We start from the raw sequence: 23,975 nt of genomic DNA, 5'->3' as shown, positions 1-23,975 counted from the left end.
ATCAAAGTTGCCAATCCTGAGGTGTCATCTTTGCCACTAAGCCAATACTCCTCCACCATTGACTCATCACTGCCTGTGCTGGACCAACCAGCATCAGAGTCGCATATATCACTCCTAGGAGCATCTCAGAGATGTTGCTGTGATGCCCTTCTGACAGCGCTTCGCTGCTGCCATCACTGGACCCAACCAACAATGAAGACATCGATCCTCGGGCACAATCTTTTGCCGCTGGACCCACCTTGCCTCTGCTGATATAGCTGCCACCAATTCCAGGTCCTGTGCTTGCTCTAGGAAAGTAAGTAAGGGTTCATTTTCCTCCGTACTGGGCCAACTTGAGGTCTGTGGTAGGCTCACAGAAGGTTCATGCCTTAGGCCCAGCTTGAGACCACTCAAGGTCCACATCCTGGGTCCGCTGGGGGTCCATAGTAGGTCTGCTCAATGTCAGCATAATAGGGTCTCACCACCACCAATGCCATCCAAGCTCACGACCAGGTAAGTAAGTAAGTAAGAAAGAAGAAAAGAAAAGAAAAGAGGCGGAAAAAAAAGAAAAGCGGTCAGAGCGGAGTACTCCCCCATTATCTTGGACTGAAAAATAATATAGGCTTTCAACAGACAGAATTAAGAACGCATTTCAGACTTCTCAATCAATGAGGACAGTGAGTTCATTTTCTTGTTCCATTTTAATGCTAAATTTGAGTGCATTGTGGAGTTTAATAAGTTGTGCAAGTAAATTCTTTGAGGTTGCAAATTGACATATTGTAAACGTATCATCTACATATTGAAAATGTGCATAGTTTAGCAGGTTAGTGATCATTCCATCAAAGATGCACCTTCTCATGTAACCAACAATGATGTTAGCAAGAACTGGGCTTAGAAGGGCATATGTGGTTTCATTGAAACTGAACTCAATTATACAAGTTGTTTAATTCATGAGTTTGATGAACATAAGATTCAGTCACAGGTGGTACTTCTTGACCGCTATAATAAAGAGACATGGTGCAGGTATAAATGGCTTCATTGAGTGATAAATTGGTAAATGAGCTGATAAGTTGAAACAGCACATGGGTATGTTATTGTTCTCGATATTCAGGTCTTGTAAAGTGTTAGCAAATGTAAAGGAATCCTTCACTGTGTATGTGGAAAATTTATTTAAAATTGGTTGCAACAGATCACACAGCCAGTTGGCCAATTCATTTTGTGCAGAGCTAATCAGAGTTAGGATGGACATAAGAGGGACTTTGCTTTTTGTGTATTTTGGATGTAATCCTTGAATGTATTGCTCAAAAGGATGAATCCTATCATGTACAACATTATTCATATATTAATAATCCAGACTGTGCTCAGAGTTACACCAGAAACAAATTTGAGATATTCAGTTGGACCCACAGTGTAATGCATTTGCATGTGCCAGAAGATATGTACCTAAATAATCAGGACTTTGTCTTAGGAAGGCAAAAGAAATTTGCACAACACATATTGCACCATTTTTAAAAAAGGCTCACAGAGAGAGCCAACTCTATTGCATCCCTTTGACCAATCAAAGTCTACTTTCTTGATAGTGAAGCTAAGTATTAGATTAGATTAGATTAGATTACAGTGTGGAAACAGGCCCTTCAGCCCAACAAGTCCACACCGACCCGCCGAAACGCAACCCACCCATACCCCTACATTTACCCCTTACCTAACACTACGGGCAATTTAGCATGGCCAATTCACCTGACCTGCACATCTTTGGACTGTGGGAAGAAACCGGAGCACCCGGAGGAAACCCACGCAGACACAGGGAGAACGTGCAAACTCCACACTGTCAGTGGCCTGAGGCGGGAATTGAACCCGGGTCTCTGGCGCTGTGAGGCAGCAGTGCTAACCACTGTGCCACCGTGCCACCCACAAAGTAGTGGGATCAAATGTTGAAAGATGTGGTATACCAAAGAATAGAGTCTCTACAGGTTCCCTAACAGTAACCACAATGTGGAACAAAGTATATAAGAGGAAATGCTGGAGCCTCAACTATTTACAATTTACATCAGTGGCTTAAATGAGAGGAGAAAAGGCATGGTAGCTAAATTCACAAATGTCATAAAGGTAGAAAAGTATTTTACAAAGAAAACATAAGGAGTTTGCAGTTATATATAAGTTGTGTGTGTGGGCAACAATCTAACAGATTGAGCATAATGTGGGAAAATGTGAAGTTGTTCACTTTAGCAGGAAGAATAAAAATAAAGAGTATGATCTAAATAGAGAATAACTCCAGAATTCTGAGCTGTAGTGAGATCCAGGTGTTCTAGTACATCTGTCACAAAAAGTTAATGTACAGGTAATATTCACAGCACATAATCAAGAAGGCTATAAGATGCTACTCTGAATTACAAGAGAACATGAAAGTAAGAATGCTGTGTTTCAGTTGTTTAGGGTATTGTTGAGATCTTATCATAAATATTGTGTGTAGTTTTAGTTGTTTATTTTGTTTTTGAACAGGTTGTTTTTTCATCAATTACTCACATAAATATCAAAGCACTAAAGATTTGAGTTGCTCCACTAATGGGAAAGATAGGACTGGCTTCTAACTAACTAAAACCCCATTTGCTTACATGGAGTTATGATCAGGTTCATGGTGCCTACCTTCCTTACTCCATCTCAGCATGCAGGAATGACTATATGCTGTGTTATTGAACTAAAATCTGTAATTGCTGCACTTTTGCATCATTACTATAAGCTTCTTCAAAGTATCTCATTAAAAGAAGGGCTGCAGCCAAGATTCTTGCAAAGTGAATTGAGCAGTATTGGAAACCTTCTCTCTCATACAAGCTGTGAATGACACAAATATAATTCTTTCCCTTTCAAGCATCTAAAACAAAGTGCGTGTTTCTTGTGTCTTTGAATGCCTATCTATTTCTCACCCTTATCACCTACACTGTGCAGGACATTTGACTCCGTTCAGGCACATGAATGTCCTTTGACATATACCATGAATGTTACTTTTTCTGCCTTGTAAATGTTTTACTAGTTTTGTTTTTATTAGATGTCCCTTTCTTTCTCGATTTTGTATGTGTGACATTGACTCTGGATTTGAGTTTGCTGTCTTATTATCTCCATATTTTTAATTAATTTGAAACTCATGGCGAAGAATCATGCATAAATTGATTCCTGTCAAGTTAACATCCTTAATTGCATTCCATTGATTTACCATCATTTTATTTATAGTATGCACAAAATTGATTCTGAAGGAAAAAATATCATTTAAAACTAAATGGCATACACAATCACTTTACCTGAATAACAATGAGAATTTTATAAATGAAAATTATCATCAACCATTTGAATGCAAAATAATAAATATTGATTTTGATATACATTTATAAAATGTAATAACCTTTCAGTTAAATTTAATTAAAATGTTTTTTTTAATGCAAACCATGTGACAGCTTTGGAGACAGTACGAAAGAAATTCACAAGAATTTTGTTATGCAAAGAATTTTTTTTTGCTTTGAGGAAAGATTGAATAGGCTGGGTTTCTTTCCTTTGAAGCAAAGGGGACTGAGGGGAGATTTAATTGAAGCATATAAAATTATCAAGAGACTAGATAGAATGGATATGAAGGACTTATTTCCTTTAGCACTAACCAACTGGCATAATTTTTAGGTATTTAACAGAAGAATTAGAGATGTGAAGAACTATTTTATCATCCAGAGCATGGTAGAAGCAGGACCAGTGATCACATCTTTAAAATACTGCACTTGGATATGGGGATGAAGTGCTTTAACCTAGAGGGTTAGGGATCAAGATCTGCTTGAAAATAAAATCATAATAAGAAATGGCCCGAAAGGCCTATCCTGCCCCTAGCGAGCCTGCTTTCCCACTCAATAAGATGATAGCTGTTTGTGGCTTTAAGTCCACTTTTCCACCTGCAACTACCCTGTTCCCACACTTCAAACCCCCTGCAACTTCTATAACCCTTGGTTTCCTGAGAGACCAGCTTGGATAACATGTTTTCAACTAGTAGACATTTATGGGTCAGACACTCAACTGATGTGCAATAAACTTTCTTTTTCTAAATATGGCATAGTCTGCTAAATAGCTGAATGTTGGAAGTAATTTGCTCCTTCTGACATCTCTAAGAAATAAAAAAGTCAGTTCTTAAAGATTTTTCAGCAAAACAATTGCCACTTCCAAAGATTTCATTTTTGATGTTTAATTTCAATCCCAGGATTGAAATTGCCCAGGATATATTACATATATACAATTAAGTAGAGATAGCAGGGAGGTTTTCAAGGTTGCCACAAATCTGTAATTCAATCAATTTATGCAATAACTCCATTCCTCACCATGGTTAAAATATATTTACTGGAAATCTAATGCCATTGGTATTTCATGATCAAAATGAAATATTTATTGGGATTCTGCCCTATTTCTTCTATTGAAGAGTTGAGTGCGACTGTGTGTGGCATGAACAGAAAATTCATAGCGAAAGAGAAAGGTATGCTTTCCCCCAAAACAATTAATTTCTGAACAGAGATAAGCATAAAATAATTAATCTAATAGATAATCTCTATTGTGAGTGATGACATACGCAGATTTAACGAATAGGTCTTGGCATGCAATACGTATTTTAAAAAGTAAGATTTTCTGTTTTGTTTTTACTGTGATTTATTTTAAGCCGAAAAATTCACAATTTTTAAGTTCCTCCTTTTTTCCTGAAATATTGCCACTGTTTTGAATATCATAAGAATTTTCTCATGCACTCTGTCAATTTAAGGGGAAGAGAATATGTCATGAGTTTTAAGTACTTTCAGTGATCTAGCCTCCACAACTCCCTGGGGTACAGAATTACAAACATTTCCTACTTTGCAAGAAGAAATTCCTTTGCATCTTAGTTTTATTGAGTGTCCCTTTATTCTGTAACCGTAAACCATGATTTGCAACTCCCCCACTTGTGGAAACTCTACCCTGTCCACCCAAACCACCAGCCCCTTCAGAACCTTGTATGTTTCACTAAGATTAATCTTTAATCTCCTAAACTCTAATGAATAAAGACCTAAACTGTTCAGCCATTCTTGATAAATCAACCCCTTTATCCAAGAATCAAACCTAGTAAATCTTTTTGAACTGCATCCAATGGCAGTGTATCATCCTTAAAAAAAACATGAAATAACAATGACACTATGAAAATATTTGTACAATTAAAATAAAAATAAAGCAAGTCCTTTGTTGAAAAAAATAGACTAATACCTCTTTACAATGGCATATGGAAACCAGATTACACCATTAATTTAACCTCTATCTGTTATGATAAATATAGAGCTTCTGTTGCCTTTGTTTTATTGCCAATCCAGTAAATGAAGCTGCAATCTTGCATTCTCTCTGTTTTCCTTTCCACACTAGCTAAATAATTAAAAATGCAAACAAAAACAGCCAGACGAAAGCATTGCCGCTGCCAGCCTTTCTGAATTGTTTAACCTTTCTGCTTCTGTTCAGATATTGTTCAGTGATTTCACTATCCAATGGGGCTGCAAACTTTACCTAATAACTGGTTACTTGTTAGTGTTGAAAAAGCTGATTTTGTTTGAAGTAAGCTCCGTGCAACATCATCAATTATGTGTTACTCCATGCAGGTGTTTCAGCAAGAGGATTAACCTTATAATTTGCTTGTTCAAGTGAAGCATTCTATAAATGTCCTAAACTAATATGAGCAAATGTTTTCACTAAATACTTCGTCATGAAACTCTCCATCTAGATTTTTCCCCGCAAAACATGAAACAGAATGTTTCTACAATAATTCTCAGCAAGATTTAATTTAGTGACAAGACCCACCACATGAACTACAACAATTTAAAAAGGTGGCTCATCCCAACTTCTCAAGGGCAGTTAGGGAGAGGCAATAAATGCTAGCAATGCTAATCTATAACAAATGAATAAAACAAAACATGAAAATTCACAAAAATGAAAAGTCAAAAAATAAGTACTTTAACTGACAGTGCTTTCCACAAATTTACCCATGAAGAAAGGGCATTGAAATATTAGGTTAATGAATAAAACTGAAGCAACACAAACATGCTGCTTTATGAAATTCGAATGGTGCAGGTTTAGTTTAGTACCAAATATTTGCAACAAAGCTGCAGCAGCTTTCCAGTAGTGTCAGCAACTGATTTGTTTCCATTGAAAAGCTATTAATCGATGAAAAAAAGAAATAATTACAGCATCTTCTTTTTCTCTGGCTGTAGGATGAAGAATATATCAGCCAGACATTTGATGGACTACCAAGTATTTCCCAATGGTGGACAGTATATAACTTAAAATGTACAGCAGCACATGCAGCTGGTTCAGTATGTAGATCTGTTTTCATCTCACTTAAGATGTCTCATGGCAAAGGAAACAACAAAATGTTACAATGGTCTTGGAGCATATTCTCAACAGTGCTTCTGTCACAGATGTACACCCAAAGAGAGTGTTAGTTTCACTGTGTTCAGCACTATGTTTAGATTTGATAATTTCTGCTGTCACACATATACATCCTCTCAGTCGATAATGATGCAGTACTGACAGCCACCAGGGAGTCATTTCACAGCACACAGGTGAAGAGAATTACATGCAGGGAAAGGCCTGGTAAGACCAATCTGAGGAGACAGTTGTCACTAATAAATAACAGATTTTTTTTCATTGTTTACTAAATTCAGTTCCAAATTTCTCATATTTGTAATATTCTAAGTATGATAATGATGTACACTTTCTCGTCATATTTCAGGAACATATGTGAAAAATTTTAAAATTGGCTAAGTCATATAACTATCATTGAAATTCAATCACTTCCATTCTCGTGGTCAAATCATAAAATAACAATAAAAATTAAGTTTGGGCTGCAGTTTTCTCTTTGGATCTCTATTTAATCTAATATCATTTTACAGTTGTCATCACCTTCATGTTCATCTAACATCCATCTCTCCCACACACTCATTTTTATTTTGCTTTTCATCTAACCACTCTGTCTCTTTTTAAAGACAACTTTTTAAATGTAGGACCTTTGACATAATAAACTTCTCAAGCTGTTTCACAGAAACACTAAATCAAAATTTGGTGTTGAGTCACATAGGAGATGTTAAGAAATAAGGCCAAGAAGATAGATTTTCAGGCAGGCCTCAAAAGAGAAAAAAAAATGGGGGAGGAATCTGGGCATGTATTTTGTCACTTAAGATCTTGCCAGCTAACAGCATGATTGTTATTAAAGGAGTAATGAAAATCAAAGACACTCAAGAATCCAGAATTAAGGGTCTTGACAGTTCTGCAGTTGGGAGGGGATTATACCAGTAAGGAGAGAGGTGCATAGAGGGATTTGAAAACAGGGGTGAGGTTTTAAAATCAAAGCATTGCTTAACAAGAAACCAAAGTAGTTTAGCGAACATGGATAATTAGTGGATGGAACCTAGTGTGAGTAAAGATAGGGCAAACAGAGTTTTGGATGACCTCGTTTATGGAAAAGAGATTTTGAGAGGCTAGTCAAGAGTGCATTAGAATAGTCAAGTCTAAAGTTAACAAAAGCATAACAAGTTTGAGGTAACAAAACATCTGAGGGAGGGTGAAGGCAACAATTAAATCCCAATCAGTGCAACCCAAATACAGACAAGCAGAACATAAAAAAACAACATGAAAGGATTAGTATTGACCTTGAGTCTACCCTTGATTCTCATTGGACTGAAAATATCCATGAAATTGTAAGATGGTTGTGATTGTTGGAGGTCAGTCATTTCAGCTCCAGGACATCTCTGCAGGAGTCCCTCAGATTAGAGTTCTAGACCCAACCATCTTCAGCTGCTCCACAAATAACCTTGCCGCAAACATAAGGCCAGAAGTGGGGATGTTGGCTGATGACTGCACAATGTTCAGCACCATTCCACAAATCCTCAAATACTGAAGCAGTCCATGTTCAAACGCAACAAGACCTGGAAAATATCTAGGCTTGGGCTGACAAGTAACATTCATGCCATACAAATGCCAAACTATGACCGTGACAGATAAGAGACAATCTTCCTTGACATTGAAAGGTATTATCACCACTGAATTCCCCGCTATCAACATCCTAGAGATTGTCATTGACCAGAAATTCAACTGGACTGACCACATAAACACAGTGGCTTCAACAGCAGGTCAGAGGCTAGGAATACTGCGGCAAGTGACCATGCCTGTCACCATCCACAAGGCGTAAGTTATGGGTGTGATGGAATACTACCCACTTGTTTGGATGAGTGCAGCTCCATCAACACTCAAGAAACTTGACACAACCCAATCCAATGCAGCCCCTTTCATTGGCACTATATCCACAAGCATCCATTCCCTCCACAACTGATGCTCAGTAGCATCAATGTGTACTATCTACAAAATGCACTACAGAAACTCACCAAAGAGCCTTAGACAGCACCTTCCAACCCATGACCACTTGCATTTAGAAGGCCAGGGGCAGCAGATATATGATAACGCCATGACTTGCAAATTCCCCTCCAAGCCACTCACCATCCTGTCTTAGATATATATCACCATTCCTTCACTGTGGCTGGCTCAAAATCTTGGAATTCCCTTCCTAATAGCATTGTGGATCAACCCACAGCAGGTGGATTGCTGCAGTTCAAGAAGGCTTCTCAAGGGCAACTAGGGAAGGGCAATAAATGCTGGCCGGCCAGTGATACCCATCCCACAAATGAATTTTTAAAAAGTGAAGTCCCAGAGCTCTTCCTACCTTAGAATCATTGTCATTTCTGCATTGAAACTGATTAATGCTTCAGGATTAAGGAATTCAAAATTAAACCTTGTATAAAGATGTCAGGTCACACAAACAGCAGTTTTCATGTTTGCAGCCCATTGTAAAAAATCTTACAAGACAATTGCCTTGAGTTACACAACCTATACATTTTGCAAAAACATTTTCGAACATAGAACTGTACAGCACAAGAATAGACGTTTTGGCCCATGATGCTGTGCGAAACATGATACCAAAATAAACATCCCTTCTGCCTGCCTTTGGTCCATATCCCACCATTCCTTGCATATTCATGCGCTTATCCAAAAGTCCCTTAAAGCCTCCAGTGTATCTGCCACCACCACCACACCTGGCAATGAGTTCCAGACTCTTAACACTCTCCGTGTAAAAAAACTTGCCCCTCACATCTCCTTTGAACTTAACCCCTCTCACCTGAAATGCATGCCTCCTTGTATTAGACATTTCAACTCTGGGAAAAAGATACTGACTGTCAATCCTACCTATGCTTCTCATAATTTTATAGATTTCCATCAAGTCTCCACTCAGCCTCTGCCACTCCAGAGAAAACAGCCAAGTTTTTTTTGACTCTGTTTATAGCTCATACCCTCTAATCCAGGCAGCATCCTGATAAACCTCTTCTGCACCCTCTCCAAGTCCAAGCAAGTGATAATGGCAGGGGATTCACTAGTTGGGGGTACAGACAGGCATTTCTGTGAGCTGTTGTTGTAGATCAGCTGTAGAAAAGTCTTTACAGTGGGACTCAAGCAGCTCCTTGACATCCTTAGTCTCCACATGGACAAATCCAACATGTTTTACAAGAGCAACACAATGTTCTTTTGATTGTTGGAAGCTCCTAGAGTCATAGAGATGTACAGCATGGAAACAGACCTTTCGGTCCAACCTGTCCACGCCAACCAGACATCCCAACCTAATCTAGTTCCACATGCCAGGACCCGGCCCATATCTCTCCAAACTCTTCCTATTCATATACCCATCCAAATGCCTCTTAAATGTTGCAATTGTACCAGTCTCCACATCCTCTGGCAGCTCATTTCATACATGTACCAACCTCTGCGGGAAAAGGTTGCCCCATAGGTCTCTTTTATATCTTTCCCCTCTCACCCTAAACCTATGCCCTCTACTTCTGGACTCCCCAATCCCAGGGAAAAAACTTTGTCAATTTATCCTATCCATGCCCCTCATAATTTTGTAAACCTCTATAAGGTCACCCCTCAGCCTCTGACGCTCCAGGGAAAACAGCCCCAGCCTCCTATAGCTCAAATCCTCCAACCATGGCAACACCCTTTTAAATCTTTGCTGAATCCTTTCAAGTTTAACAACATCATTCCGATAGGAAGGAGACCAGAATTGCAAGCAATATTCCAACAGCGGCCTAACCAATGTCCTGTACAGCCGCAACATGAACTCCCAACTCCTGTACTCCATACTCTGACCAATAAAGGAAAGCATACCTAACGCCTTCTTCACTATCCTATCTACCTGCAATTCCACTTTCAAGGAGCTATGAACTTGCACTCCAAGGTCTCTTTGTTCAGCAACACTACCTAGGACCTTACCATTAAGTGTATAAGTCCTGCTAAGATTTGCTTTCCCAAAATGCAGCACCTCGTATTTATCTGAATTAAACTCCATCTGCCACTTCTCAGCCCATTGGCCCATCTGGACCAGATCCTGTTGTAATCTGCAAATTTACTAACTGTACCACTTATGCTCGCATCCAAATTATTTATGTAAATGACAAAAAGTAGAGGACCCAGCACTGATCCTTGCGGCATTCCCCTGATCACAGGCCTCCAGTCTGAAAAACAACCCTCCACCACCACCCTCTGTCTTCTATCTTTGAGCCAGTTCTGTATCCAAATGGCTAGTTCTCCCTTTATTCCATGAGATCTAACCTTGGTAATCAGTCTCCCATGGGGAACCTTGTCGAACGCCTTACTGAAGTCCATATAGATCACATCTACCTCTCTGCCCTCATCAATCTTTTTTGTTACTCCTTCAAAAAACTCAATCAAGTTTGTGAGACATGATTTCCCCCGCACAAAGCCATATTGACTATTTCTAATCAGTCCTGTCCCTCAGGATTCCCTCCAACAACTTGCCCACCACTGAGGTCAGGCTCACTGGTCCACAATTCCCTGGCTTGTCTTACCGCCCTTCTTAAACAGTGGCACCACGTTTGCCAACCTCCAGTCTTCCGGCACCTCAACTGTGACTATCGATGATACAAATATCTCAGCAAGAGGCCCAGCAATCACTTCTCTAGCTTCCCACAGAGTTCTCGGGTCCACTTGATCAGGTCCTCGGGATTTATCCACCTTTAATCATTTCAAGACGGTTCATGATGGTTCAACACTTTTAAAATCATGAACAAAATCTGGGAGAAGCTTCTGTTATACTGCATGCAGGCAGACCTTACTGACATCACACGAGGCTGCCACAATGATATCGATAACATTCTTAATGTTAAAGCTCTTCCAAAATTGAAGAATACTGTCCTCATTATCCCCCTCAGTAACAATCAGCTTCCTAAACGTGCGCCTTAAATAATAAGCTTTAAAAGCTGCTTTTGCATCCTGGTCCAGGGATTGAATGAGAGAAGTTGTGTTTAGAGGTAGGCATTTCACTTTACTGTTTTCAGAAAGCTCACCAATGGTGGGAGGATGGCTTGGTGCACTGTCCAGAGTGAGGAGAATCTTGAAAGCCAAACGTTTTCTCCTGTAATAATTTCTAAAAACGTCCTCAAAAACATCAACAATTAGGACAGAAAGAATTTGCCCTGACATCCAACCTCTTTTTCTTGACCTGAAGGTAACCTTTCAAGACTCGTAGATTGACAGAGTGGTACAGGCTTAAGCTTTAAATTTTCAATAGAATTGGCACCCAACAACACAGTCATATGATCCTGCGCGACCTTAAAACTTGGAGTGGATGCTTCATTCTTAGAAATGTTCGTTGTGGATGGCATTTACTTCCCATATAAAACTGTCTTGTCCAAACTGAAGATTTGATCTAAGGTGCAGCTTTCTTCTAAATCATCAATAGAAGTTCGTGTTTTAAAACAAATTATTCTCCAATTCACCAATTGCATTACAGCCAAATAGCATTGACAAAAGCTGCATTATAGGTCAACAACCTGTACAAAACAGGAGCTATGGACTGTTAATTGGGATAGGCTGTTTTCAGGCAAGTCCATATTTGACATGGGAATTTTTGAAAGACCTGCTGATCAGAGTTCAGGACTAGCATGCTCCAGCTAAGGAAGAGGACAAGGATACCCTTGGATAACAAGGGAGGTTGTGAATTTAGTCAAAAGGGAAAAAGAAGCATTTACAAAGTTTACGAAGCTATAATCTGGCAAGGCTCATGAGGAATATAAAGAAAGCAGGAAAGATCTGCTTTCCTGGGAAAGCAGGGAATTAGGAGAGCAAGAAGCAGCCATGAAATGACCTTGACAAGTTGGGTTAAAGAGAATCTCAAAGCATTCTATATATACATTAAAAATAAGAGGATAACTAGGGAGACAGTAGGACCACTCAAGGATACGGAGAGGACTTGTGCTTGGAGACAGAGAATGAGGGCAAGATCTTAAATGAGTATTTTTGCATTGGTTATTAGCCCAGAAGGATATGGATGATAGTGAGCTTTGTGTGGAGCATACTAATATGTCACAGCAAATAAGATCAAAAAAGAAGTGGTGTTGAGTCTCTTGAAGAGCATTAAGATGGATAAGTCCCCAGGACCTGATGGTGTCTTCCTAAAGTTATGGAGAGAGGTAAGAGAGGAGATTGCTGGTGCCTTCACCAAGATCTTTGTATCCCTGTTAACCACTGGAGAAGTCCCAGAAGACTGGCAAGTAGCTAATGTTGTTCCTCTGTTCAAGTAGGGAAATAGGGATACGACAGGAAACTATAGACCAGTTAGTCTCACGTCGGTAATTGGGAAGCTATTGGAGAGAATTCTTAGGGATAGGATTTATACACATTTGGAAATGTATGGCCTAGTTAGGGACAGTCAACATGACTGTGCAGGACAGATTATGTCTCACGAGCTTGATTGAATTTTTCAAGGAGGTGACAAAGGTGATTGATGAGAATATAGCCATGGATGTTGTCTACGTGGATTTTAGTAAGGTTTTCAACACGGTCCCTCCTGGTAGGCTCATCCAGAAGATTAAGATGCATGGGATTCATGGCGACTTGGCAGCATGGATTCAGAATTAGCTTGTCCATACAAGACAGAGGATAATGGTGGAAGGATGTTTTTGTGACTGGAGGTTCTATGACTAATGGTGTTCCACAGGAATCCATACTAGGACCTCTGCTGTTTGTGATGAAAATGTAGATGGGTGAGTTGGTAAATTTGCAGGTGATACAAAGATTGGTGCAGTTTTGAATAGTGTAGAAAGTTGTCAAAGAATACAGCAGGATAGATCATTGACAGATATGAGTGGAGAAATGGCAGACAGAGTTTAATTAGAATATGTGTGGGGTGCTGTACTTTGAGAGATCAAATGTTAAGAAAAAATATACAGTTAATGACAAGACCCTGAACAGCATTGATGTTCAGAGGGATCATAGCTCCTTGAAAGCGGCCACTCAAATAGATCGAGTGGTGAGGAAGGCATATGGCATGCTTGCCTTTATTGGTCAGGAAATTGAATACAGAGGAACCTTGATTATCCGAAGGACATGGACGGAGAGTATTTCACTCAGTTAATCGAATGCCAGATAATGTAGTTCAGCCAAGCATGGGAACTTGCAATCTTGCATGTAAATCTGAAATTCAGATAATTGAATGCCGGATAATCGAGGTTCCTCTGTACAAGCCTCAGCATGTCATGTTGCAGATTTATAAAATGTTGGTTAGATCACACTTAGAGTATTGCATTCAATTCTGGTCGCAACATTACAGAAAGGCTGTGGAGGCTTTGGAGAGGGTGCAAAATGTTCGACAGAAAATCTTTGCTTACCATTAGTTTGACTGCCCTTGATCATTTAGGATTTTATATTGTTGTGTCAGGTTGCTAAAAATGTGAGCTGATAATGGCATTGCAAGTGAGGCAGGACAACTGAGAATCAAGACTAGATTAGATTACTTACAGTGTGGAAACAGGCCCTTCGGCCCAACAAGTCCACACCGCCCCGCTGCAGCGTAACCCACCCATACCCCTACATCTACCCCTTACCTAACACTACGGGCAATTTAGCATGGACAATCCACCTGACCTGCACATCTTTGGACTGTGGGAGGAAACCGGAGCACCCGGAGGAAACCCACGCAGACACGGGGAGAACGTGCAAACTCCACACAGTCAGTCGCCTGAGGCGGGAATTGAACCCAGGTCTCTGGCGCTGTGAGGCAGCAGTGCTAACCACTGTGCCACCGTACTGCCCATAAACTAACAGTGTTTCTCCTTAACCATTCAAATTGAAGTGAAATTAACAAGGAAAGGGCTGAAAAGGACGCTGAAACTAGAATGAGTGAATTAAATATCAAATGGAATACAGAAAGACAAAATAAACGGAGAACATTAAGGGAAAGATAAATGAGACAGAAAGAAAAATATTTTCTCAATCACTTGTAATTTTGAATTTTTAAATCTCCAACAATGGAAACATCAAAGACTGAGATACCATTCTTATAATTGATCACTTTCTGAACCAAAAAGGTTTATTGCAAGTCAGATGATTAGCAGATGATTACTTGACATAATCTTCCAGGGCAACTTTAATGCACACTTAATGTGGAAATGCAGAAGCTCCATGAAACTCACAGGAAAATTAAGTGCAAAATGGTATTTTCACAAACCAACAGCATAATAGTGAAAATACCCCAAAACTTCCTCTATTTCTCACCACAAATTCAAGCCCAGTCATTTTGAAGAAGTAACAAAGAAGATTAATGAGGGCAGAGCAGTGGACATGATTTATATGGACTTCAGTAAGGCGTTCAACAAGGTTCCCATGGGAGACTGGTTAGCAAGGTTAGATCTCACGGAATACAAGCAGAACTAGTCATTTGGATACAGAACTGGCTCAGAGGTAGAAGACAGAGGGTGGTGGTGGAGGGTTGTTTTTCAGACTGGAGGCCTGTGACCAGTGGAGTGCCACAAGGATTGGTGCTGGGTCCACTACTTTTCTTCATTTATATAAATGATTTGGATGTGAACATAAGAGGTATAGTTAGTAAGTTTGCACATAATACCAAAATTGGAGGTGCAATGGACAGCGAAGAAGGTTACCTCAGATTATAACGGGATCTTGATCAGATGGGCCAATGAGCTTAGAAGTGGCAGATGGAGTTTAATTCAGATAAATGCAAGGTGCTGTATTTTGGGAAAGCAAATCTTAGCAAGACTTATACACTTAATGGTAAGGTCCTAGGGAGTGTTGATGAACAAAGAGGCCTTGGAGTGCAGGTTCGTAGCTCCTTGAAAGTGGAGTCGCAGGTAGATAGAGTAGTGAAGAAGGCGTTAGGTATGCTTTCTTTATTGGTCAGAGTATTGAGTACAGGTGTTGGAAGTTCATGTTGCGGCTGTACAGGACATTGGTTAGGTCACTGTTGGAATATTGCTTGCAATTCTGGTCTCCTTCCTATCGGAAAAATGTTGTGAAACTTGAAAGGATTCAGAAAAGATTTACAAGGATGTTGCCAGGGTTGGAGGATTTGAGCTCTAGGGAGAGGTTGAATAGGCTAGGACTGTTTTCCCTGGAAAGTCGGAGTCTAAGGGGTGACCTTATAGAGGTTTATAAAATCATGAGGGGCATGGATAAGATAAAAAGACAAAGTCTCTTCCTTGGGGTGGGGGAGTCCAAAATTAGAGGGTGTAGGTTTAGGGTGAGAGGGGAAAGATATAAAAGAGACCGAAGGGGCAACGTTTATGGTACGTGTATGGAATGAGCTGCCAGAGGAAGTGGTGGAGGCTGGTACAATTGCATATTTAAAAGGCATCTGGATAGGTATATAGAGTCATAGAGATGTACAGCATGGAAGCAGACCCTTCAGTCCAACCTGTCCATGCCGACCATATATCCCAACCCAATCTAGTCCCACATGCCAGCACCCAGCCCCTATCCCTCCAAACCCTTCCTCGTCATATACCCATCCAAATGGCTAGTTCTCCCTGTATTCCATGAGATCTAACCTTGCTAATCAGTCTCCCATGGGGAACCTTGTCGAACGCCTTACTGAAGTCCATATAGATCACGTCTACTGCTCTGCCCTCATCAATCTTCTTTGCTCCTTCTTCAAAAAACTCAATCAAGTTTGTGAGACATGATTTCCCACACACAAAGCCATGTTGACTATCCCTAATCAGTCCTTGCCTTTCCAAATACATGTACATTCTGTCCCTCCGGATTCCCTCCAGCAACTTGCCCACCACTGAGGTCAGGCTCACCGGTCTATAGTTCCCTGGCTTGTCTTTACTGCCCTTCTTAAACAATGGCACCACATTTGCCAACCTCTAGTCTTCCGGCACCTCACTTGTGACTATCAATTTACAAATGTCTCAGCAAGAGGGCCAGCAATCACTTCTCTAGCTTCCCACAGAGTTCTCGGGTATACCTGATCAGGTCCTGGGGATTTATCCACCTTTAACTGTTTCAAGACATCCAGCACTTCCTCTGTAATCTGGATATTTTGCCAGATGTCACCATCTATTTCCCTACAGTCCCTATCTTCCATATCCTTTTCCACATGCAAAATATTCATTTAGTATCTCCTCCATTTTCTGTAGCTCCACACAAAGACCACCTTGCTGATCTTTGAGGGGCCCTATTCTCTCCCTAGTTACTCTTTTGTCCTTAATATATTTGTAAAAATCCTTTGGATTCTCCTTAATTCTATTTGCCTACTATTCTATTTGCTATCTCATGTCCACTTTTTGCCCTCCTGATTTCCCTCTTAAGTATACTCCTACTTCCTTTATACTCTTCTAAAGATTCACTCAATCTATCCTGTCTGTACCTGACATATGCTTCCTTCCTTTTCTTAACCAAACCCTCAATTTCTTTAGTCATCCAGCATTCCCTTTCACCCTGACAGGAATATACGTTCTCTGGATTCTTGTTATCTCATTTCTGAGGGCATCCCATTTCCCAGCTGTCCTTTACCTGTGAACATCTGCCTCCAATCAGCTTTTGAAAGTTCTTGCCTAATACCGTCAAAATTGGCCTTTCTCCAATTTAGAACTTCAACTTTTAGATCTGGTCTATCCTTTTCTATCATGATTTTAAAACAAATAGAATTATGGTCGCTGGCCCCAAAGTGCTCCCCCACTGACACCTCAGTCACCTGCCCTGCCTTATTTCCCAAGAGTAGATCAAGTTTTGCACCTTCTCTAGTCGGTACATCCACATACTGAATCAGAAAATTGTCTTGTACACACTTAAGAAATTCCTCTCCAACTAAACCTTTAACACTATGGCAGTCCCAGTCGATGTTTGGAAAGTTAAAATCCCCTACCCTATTCTTCTTACAGATAGCTGAGATCTCCTTACAAGTTTGTTTCTCAATTCCCCTCTGACTATTAGGGGGTCTATAATACAATCTCAATAAGGTGATCATCCCTTTCTTATTTCTCAGTTCCACCCAAATAACTTCCCTGGATATATTTCCAGGAATATCCTTCCTCAGCACAGCTGTAATGCTGTCCCTTATAAAAAATGCCACTCCCCCTCCTCTCTTGCCTCCCTTTCTATCCTTCCTGTAGCATTTGTATCCTGGAACATTAAGCTGCCAGTCCTGCCCATCCCTGAGCCATGTTTCTGTAATTGCTATGATATCCCAGTCCCATGTTCCTAACCATGCCCTGAGTTCATCTGCCTTCCCTGTTAGGCCCTGAATAGGAAGGGTTTAGAAGGATATGGGCCGGGTGCTGACAGCAATACTTGAATATCTACATCTAGCCGTACAGCTACCTCTTCTCTAAAATTGCTGTTTTATTTGTGTGTTCATAATGAGGAGTACCATTGCGTGTCTTGTAATTTTGACAATTAATTCTGATTGGTATTATCAAGAAAATTTGAAATATTTTTACATAGTATTTCACAGATTACTCTTAAAGATATGATTCTCATTACACATATGGCCCAGATATTGCAGCGGTAATGTTGGTGAAACTGTCAGCAATCGCTGTCATTTCTCCACTGAAACTGACAAATACTTCGGGATTTTGGAGTCTACAGGTGCACTGGATAACACACATCTACAAGTCGCTATCGTTGATTCCACTATTCTGCAGAGTTGATGTCCATGGAGACTGCAATCCCTAAGCTGTCAATGAATTAATGAGAAATTCTATTATGTCAAATTCCCCGAAACTTTAAACATTTTTAGAAGAAAAAACTTATGGATTGATGTGTAAGTCGACTTCTAATGGCAAACATGCTTCATAATTATTGATTATTATTTACTGGCCTTTAAAAGCTAATTTTACATTTGAAAAAGTTACATTTCTTCAATGTAAAAAATAACTCTACTTCTTTTAATCTCACCCCATCTTTTTTTTAAAAAAACTTATGATCGATGTAACCTCTAAGCCAGTCGATTTACTTTTCGCGATTTACTTTTCCCTCTGAAATTCTAAATTAAAAATGAAAAGCAATCAGCGCTTTTAACTTCCTAGTTTGCTGTCTGTGAGCACACTGCCGTATAATTGGCTGTTTACCCTGCTTGCTGACATTGCCGCTGCTTAACATCTGGACATTCCTTTGACCTACTTCTAGGTTTAATCAGCCACCAAGTAGCGGAAATCTGCACAATGTAAATTGCGAGGCCGCTATGTTCAACCTTTTTAGCTCTCAGAGGTGAGCGCCGTTATTTCATTGCCAACACCTCCGTGGATGTCATTTTTTTCTCTTTGAAGTATTACAACTAACAGTTCCTAATGCTTCCTCTGTGCTACTTATTAATAATTCTTCAAATCTGATTGCAAACAATGCATGGAACTCTGTATGTCCTTAACTAAAGGACCCATATCCCCTGCAGAGACCCATGTGGTTTTCAGTAGTTTGATCAGAGGAAGTTGCAGTTCACTTAAAATCTGTAGGCAAGTGCAGGTATAAATCCTTCATTCGCCGCTGACCACAAAATCCGGCCGTGCACATTGTTTCCGTCGACTCCAGCTTTTACTCTTTCATATAGTTTCTGGAGCCTATTGCGCCACCTTCAGGTTTTAAACAAGGCACAATAGCAATAAATCTTAGAGATGTTCTACGCACTTCAAGGGTGCGTATATGTACTACTGCCACATCATCATTTTGTTCTAAAGAAAGAAAGCTTTTTGCCAAATAGCATTCCCAAAACAGCTGTATGCTTTTAGTTTTTTTAATACGGGTATACGTTGCAACTAAGCAAACAAACAACCACTCCCCCTTCAAAGTCACATACTTCTCTTCAGCATAATTTAAGCGGTAAAAGCTGTTTTAAAATAATGCAAAATGAAGGATTTGTAAGAAAAAGCGTGTCCTATCGGGTTAGGCCCAAGGATAAACAATGTTAGATGAGTAAAATTGTGAGCCGAGAACTGTTTACTGTATATGCTGAGTCAGAGTAACATTTTAACATAAACATTCCATTAGGTCACAAACGATACGAATCCCCCTGAAAACTGAGGCTTCCCTCTGCACTTTCAACTTCTACACAATGTTGCCGGGATAATTTTTTAAAAAGTGATGTTTTCTCTCGAAATTTCCTTCCAAAGTTGACTATTTCCGACCTGACTCCCTGAAGAATAGAAGTGGTGCTTGCGGTTTTGTGTTGGGGGTGGGGAACCGTTGAGAAAGGGTCTGGGGGTAATCTGTCATCTCTCAAAAGATCCAGATCCGTGGAGGTCTTACATCAGAGAGAAACAGAAACAAGTCTGAAGGAATGGCGGAGGAAAACGCTTTCGACAGCGGGACATCACGGTTTATGTATTTATTGGTGTGATCTCAGAAACTTCGCCATTATTGGCCGATGCTCAGATTAACGCATTCCATTCCTATATGTCTTGAATGAAAGAACATTCAGGATCGTGAAGCAAGTGCCACCATTCTGGCAATGTTCAGTCTCACCAGGAAATCCCGTGGCCCTTCCCATCTCCACCCACACACCGCGACCCTTCCTCAGTGAATTGGCCCGCTCCACCCGACCTCCCATCTCCCGCCCATATCAATGATTGACCCAGGCGAGTCCGATCAACGGCATCTCCGCTATCGAAAGGCAAAACATGGTATTAGGAATCATGTTGAAAGAGAGAGAGCGCGCTGGCTTTGTGCAATTAACCCTTAGCTTACCGATTCCATAATGAATCCCTGGAGGAGAAGGTTGATATTCTGGAGGCGGAAGACCTCATGGTTTATTTCACACCGAATCCGACCTTAACATGAATGAAAGCAGCAGTGAATTTGAGTGGCCTCTTGGCGATCGAAATGGGAATTCAAATCAAAGCTTATTTTTTTTTACAGTCAGCTTCACACGGGATTTACGAACGACTTCGCCACCAATTTGAGTGTGGGGAGGGAGGTGTAGAGGGAGGGATAAAGTCGACATGACATAGCCTCAGTACAAAACTAGACAAAGTTTCTCTTTTCATCAGTCTTTTTCAGAATTATAAAAATGACTTTATCTACCCATTCACAAGATCAAAAGGAATGATATGTTTTCTTTAAAGCGCCTAAAATATTAAGTGTACGCGTTAATATTGTAGTTTTGACCGTTTAATCTTCAGTTAGAAGTTTCCGATTTCATAAATGATACTGTGGTTTTTAAAAAGTTTTCAAATACTACTCGTACAAGAAGTTGATATCGACGTAATGGGTCCATGATTGAATGTTCCAAAGATTCTGGAATTCAGTCAGAGAAAGGCACTGCGCGTCATACTCTGAGGTGACATTTTCTTTGAAAAGTCTACATTATTAATTTTTTTCTTAATAATTTCTTTTTTTCTTAATGTCCCTTGGGATATTTGTGCCACGCCAGTATCTCAGCTGAGTGTTGCCGTTTCTCTCACCCGTCTACGATGTTCAGCAACTTACCAAAACTGGAACTGATTTTCTTCCTGACCAAAGTTTATAGGTAAGGTTTGCTGCCATTATATCATTTTCTTCCCCGGACTATACGGCAGCTTTCCCTTTTACACTCCTCTTTTAAGTGTTGGTGGACTGTTAAGAAAGTCTTGTTGATTCGCAACCAGCAGTGGAGAGGAGAGAACTGTGATTCGTGTCCATATCCGTTCCTTGTGCTCTCTGGAAAGCTGGGAATCAGAAACGGAAGGAAAATCCACCATGTGAGCGGCACAAAACACAATGGAGAGAAATGTGGCTGACAGCAGAAACTCCAGGAAATCCAACTAATCCAACGGAAATAAGATATATCTGTAAAAACATGCCCGGGAGGTGCACATCTTCAAATTTCACATCCAGCCAATGGTCATCATATGCACCAATTAACCGCATGAAATTGTTTATAGTGCAGGCAAATTAGTGTTAAATAAATGTAAACTGAAGTTGTATATTCAATAGTATGCTGTTAGCGATAAAGAGGGTAAAACTTTACAAAACATGAGATGGACAAATATGACTCCGCTAATTTCGCCCAATTTCAAAGTCAAACATCACGATTGCAGAAGAAAAATAGAGGTTAGCCATTTGGGAGTACAAAAGAAATCGTTTAACACTTCTGCCGATTCTGTCGCTCTAGATCATGCTATCACTAACTTAGGTATCACGGCCCCATCTTCATTCACGACCTTGGTTCTCTCTCCACAGACACTGCAGAGTTTCTCCAGCAATCTCTGTAACTCTTACAGATTTCAAGCATCTGCAGTAGTTTTGTTTTATTTCTTAGCAACTTTTCTGAAGAAAACTATCCGTCCCAAACTTGAAATTAATAACTAAGTGCCTTCACTTTACATTTGCAGAAGAGAGTTTCAATCTTCTGCCACCCATTGTGTGGAAAACAGCCCCCCCAGTATTCCACCTGAAAGACAAGTTCTAATTTGGAGAGAATATGTTCAGTCCTTGACTCCATAACTAGTAGAATTAGCTTCTCTTTTTCCACCCAATTTGGCCTCCTGAATACAATACAAATTTCAATCAAATCACCACTTAACCTTCAAAATTTCAAAGAATACAACTCTGCTTTCTGTTAACATTCTTTGTAATTTGATATCTGGAGTCCAGGTATCATTCTTGGAGAATAAAAGCAAAATACTGCAGACCACAGAATTAGATTAGATTAGATTACATTTGGCCCAACAAATCCACACCAACCCTCTGAAGAGTAACCCACCCTGCTATATGTACCCCTGACTAATGCAGCCAACACTATGGGCAATTTAGCATGGCCAGTTCAACTGATCTGCACATCTTTGGATTGTGAGAGGAAACCCACAAAGACGCGGGGAGAATGTGTAAACTCCATACAGTCACCCAAAGGCAGAGTTGAACACAGGTCCCTGGTGCTGTGAGGCAGCAGTGCTAACTACTCAGCCTCCATGCCACCATTAATTGTTACAGTGCAGAAGGAGGCCACCTGCCCATTGTGTCTGCACCACCTTTCTGAATGAACATCTCACTCCGTGCCATTCTCCTGCTCTCTTCCTATAGATGTGCATGTTCTTCTCTTTCAAGTAATCGATACATTCATTTTTGAGTGGCCCAACTGAAACTGCCTCCGCCATACACTCTACCAATGCTTTCCACACCTTAACCACACAGTATATGAAAATGATTTTCCTCATAAATTTTGCTTCTTTTACTAATGACTTTAAATCTGTATGTGCTCATTCCAGATCCTTTGATGAGTAAAATATTTAGTCTTAATACTTCTATCTGATAGAAAAACAGTCCCAACCTCTTTAATATAGCTTCATAGCTGAAATTCCTAATTCCTGAAACTATTCTCATACCCCACTATCCGCAATTGCTTTCTCTCCTTCCTAAGGTGTGGTGCCCAGGACAAGATGCAATACTTCATTTGTGGCCAAGCCAATGTTTTATAAATATTCACTGTGACCTCCTTGTTCTTGGACTCAATGCCCTGACTAATAAAGCCTGGAATATTGTATTCAAATAAAACTAAGAACTGCAGATGCTGGATCTCTTTTAATCTCCTCACATTCTGTGCATAAGCAGATTGGTTTAATTTAGAATAGGCTATGGTTTGTTTCCCAAATCCCCATTCTTTTAAAAATGACTCTCACAGCAAACAGTTTAGGTTTAAATCAAGTGTTGTTCTGTCAATTTCAAACTCAGGAACTTTGCAACTTCAGGTACATAAAAGTACCCAAGAAAAATAAAAAGAAAGCGTTTCACAGCTAAGAATAAATTTATATTAAGAAGTTTAATATTAAGTCATGCAAATCAGAGTTCAGTGACAGTCTCTTGACTTGGGAGTTAAAGGTTTTTGTGAGTCCACATGGCTGATGATAGGAATAGCCGGGTTCTGAGAGAGTTGCTGATGAAACAGCAAGATGATGTTGGTATAATGAAAATCCTGAAGAATGGTCACTGGACTCAAAATGTTAACTCTCCTTTCCCTCCTCAAGTGTTGCAGACCTGCTGTGTTTCTCGACTGTTTTTGTTGCTATGATGGAATAGGTCCATGTTCCAGGCAAATATCGGGATCTTTCAAAACTAGGTTTTCAACATAGTTACCATCCTTTCCCAGATTTGTTCAGTTCTGATAAGGGGTCACTGGACTCAAAAATTAACTCAGTATTTGTCTCCACAGATGCAGCCAGACCAGCTGAGTTTCTCCATTACTTTCTGTTTTTGTTTCAATGATTCTCCCTTTGCTACCAGTCCCTGCTGGGGAGATATACTATGTACTATTCAATTGTTTGTTGATTGCAATGCCTAACAATGAAATGTGTGAAATTCCAGAAGGACAGTAGTCAAACTCTGCCTTTGTAATTACTATTTGAATTTTGCAGAACTGTAGTCAACTTGTATGCAGTGGTTGTCATGTTTCATCGCCAGGGAGCTACAATTTTAGATAGACAAGACAGGAAAGTTTGATTTAAAAATTATTTTTGATCTTTTTATTGATATGAGGTCATGTTGCGGCTGTACAGGACATTGGTTAGGCCACTTTTGGACTATTGCATGCATTTCTGGACTCCTTCCTATCGGAAGGATGTTGTTAAACTTGAAAGGGTTCAGAAAGGATTTACAAGGATGTTGCCAGGGTTGGAAGATTTGAGCTATAAGGAGAGATT

General features: G+C 40.0%; 1 protein-coding gene across 5 annotated transcripts in view; it reads right to left on the bottom strand.

Moving 5' to 3' along the window:
* Positions 1 to 21,077, bottom strand: part of LOC140477228 (arf-GAP with SH3 domain, ANK repeat and PH domain-containing protein 1-like) — a 354,071-nt gene extending 332,994 nt beyond the window's left edge. Inside the window, exons 1-2 of one of the 5 annotated variants that reach the window (XM_072570748.1) lie at positions 20,791 to 21,077; positions 20,050 to 20,132 (exon numbers count right to left, since the gene is read on the bottom strand). In XM_072570748.1, the coding sequence (XP_072426849.1) occupies positions 20,050 to 20,108 (59 nt within the window). In that variant the 5' untranslated portion in view covers positions 20,109 to 20,132; positions 20,791 to 21,077. Of the gene's footprint in view, positions 1 to 20,049; positions 20,177 to 20,790 lie in introns of those variants that run through there. The other 4 variants (XM_072570749.1, XM_072570743.1, XM_072570745.1 and 1 more) reach the window with 4 other exon arrangements.
* Positions 21,078 to 23,975: the final 2,898 nt, after the last annotated feature.

Source organism: Chiloscyllium punctatum, chromosome 5, assembly GCF_047496795.1.
Source record: "Chiloscyllium punctatum isolate Juve2018m chromosome 5, sChiPun1.3, whole genome shotgun sequence".
Taxonomy (NCBI): domain Eukaryota; kingdom Metazoa; phylum Chordata; class Chondrichthyes; order Orectolobiformes; family Hemiscylliidae; genus Chiloscyllium; species Chiloscyllium punctatum.
Note: the sequence above shows the minus strand (reverse complement) of the source record. Positions and strands in the feature narration are given on the sequence as shown.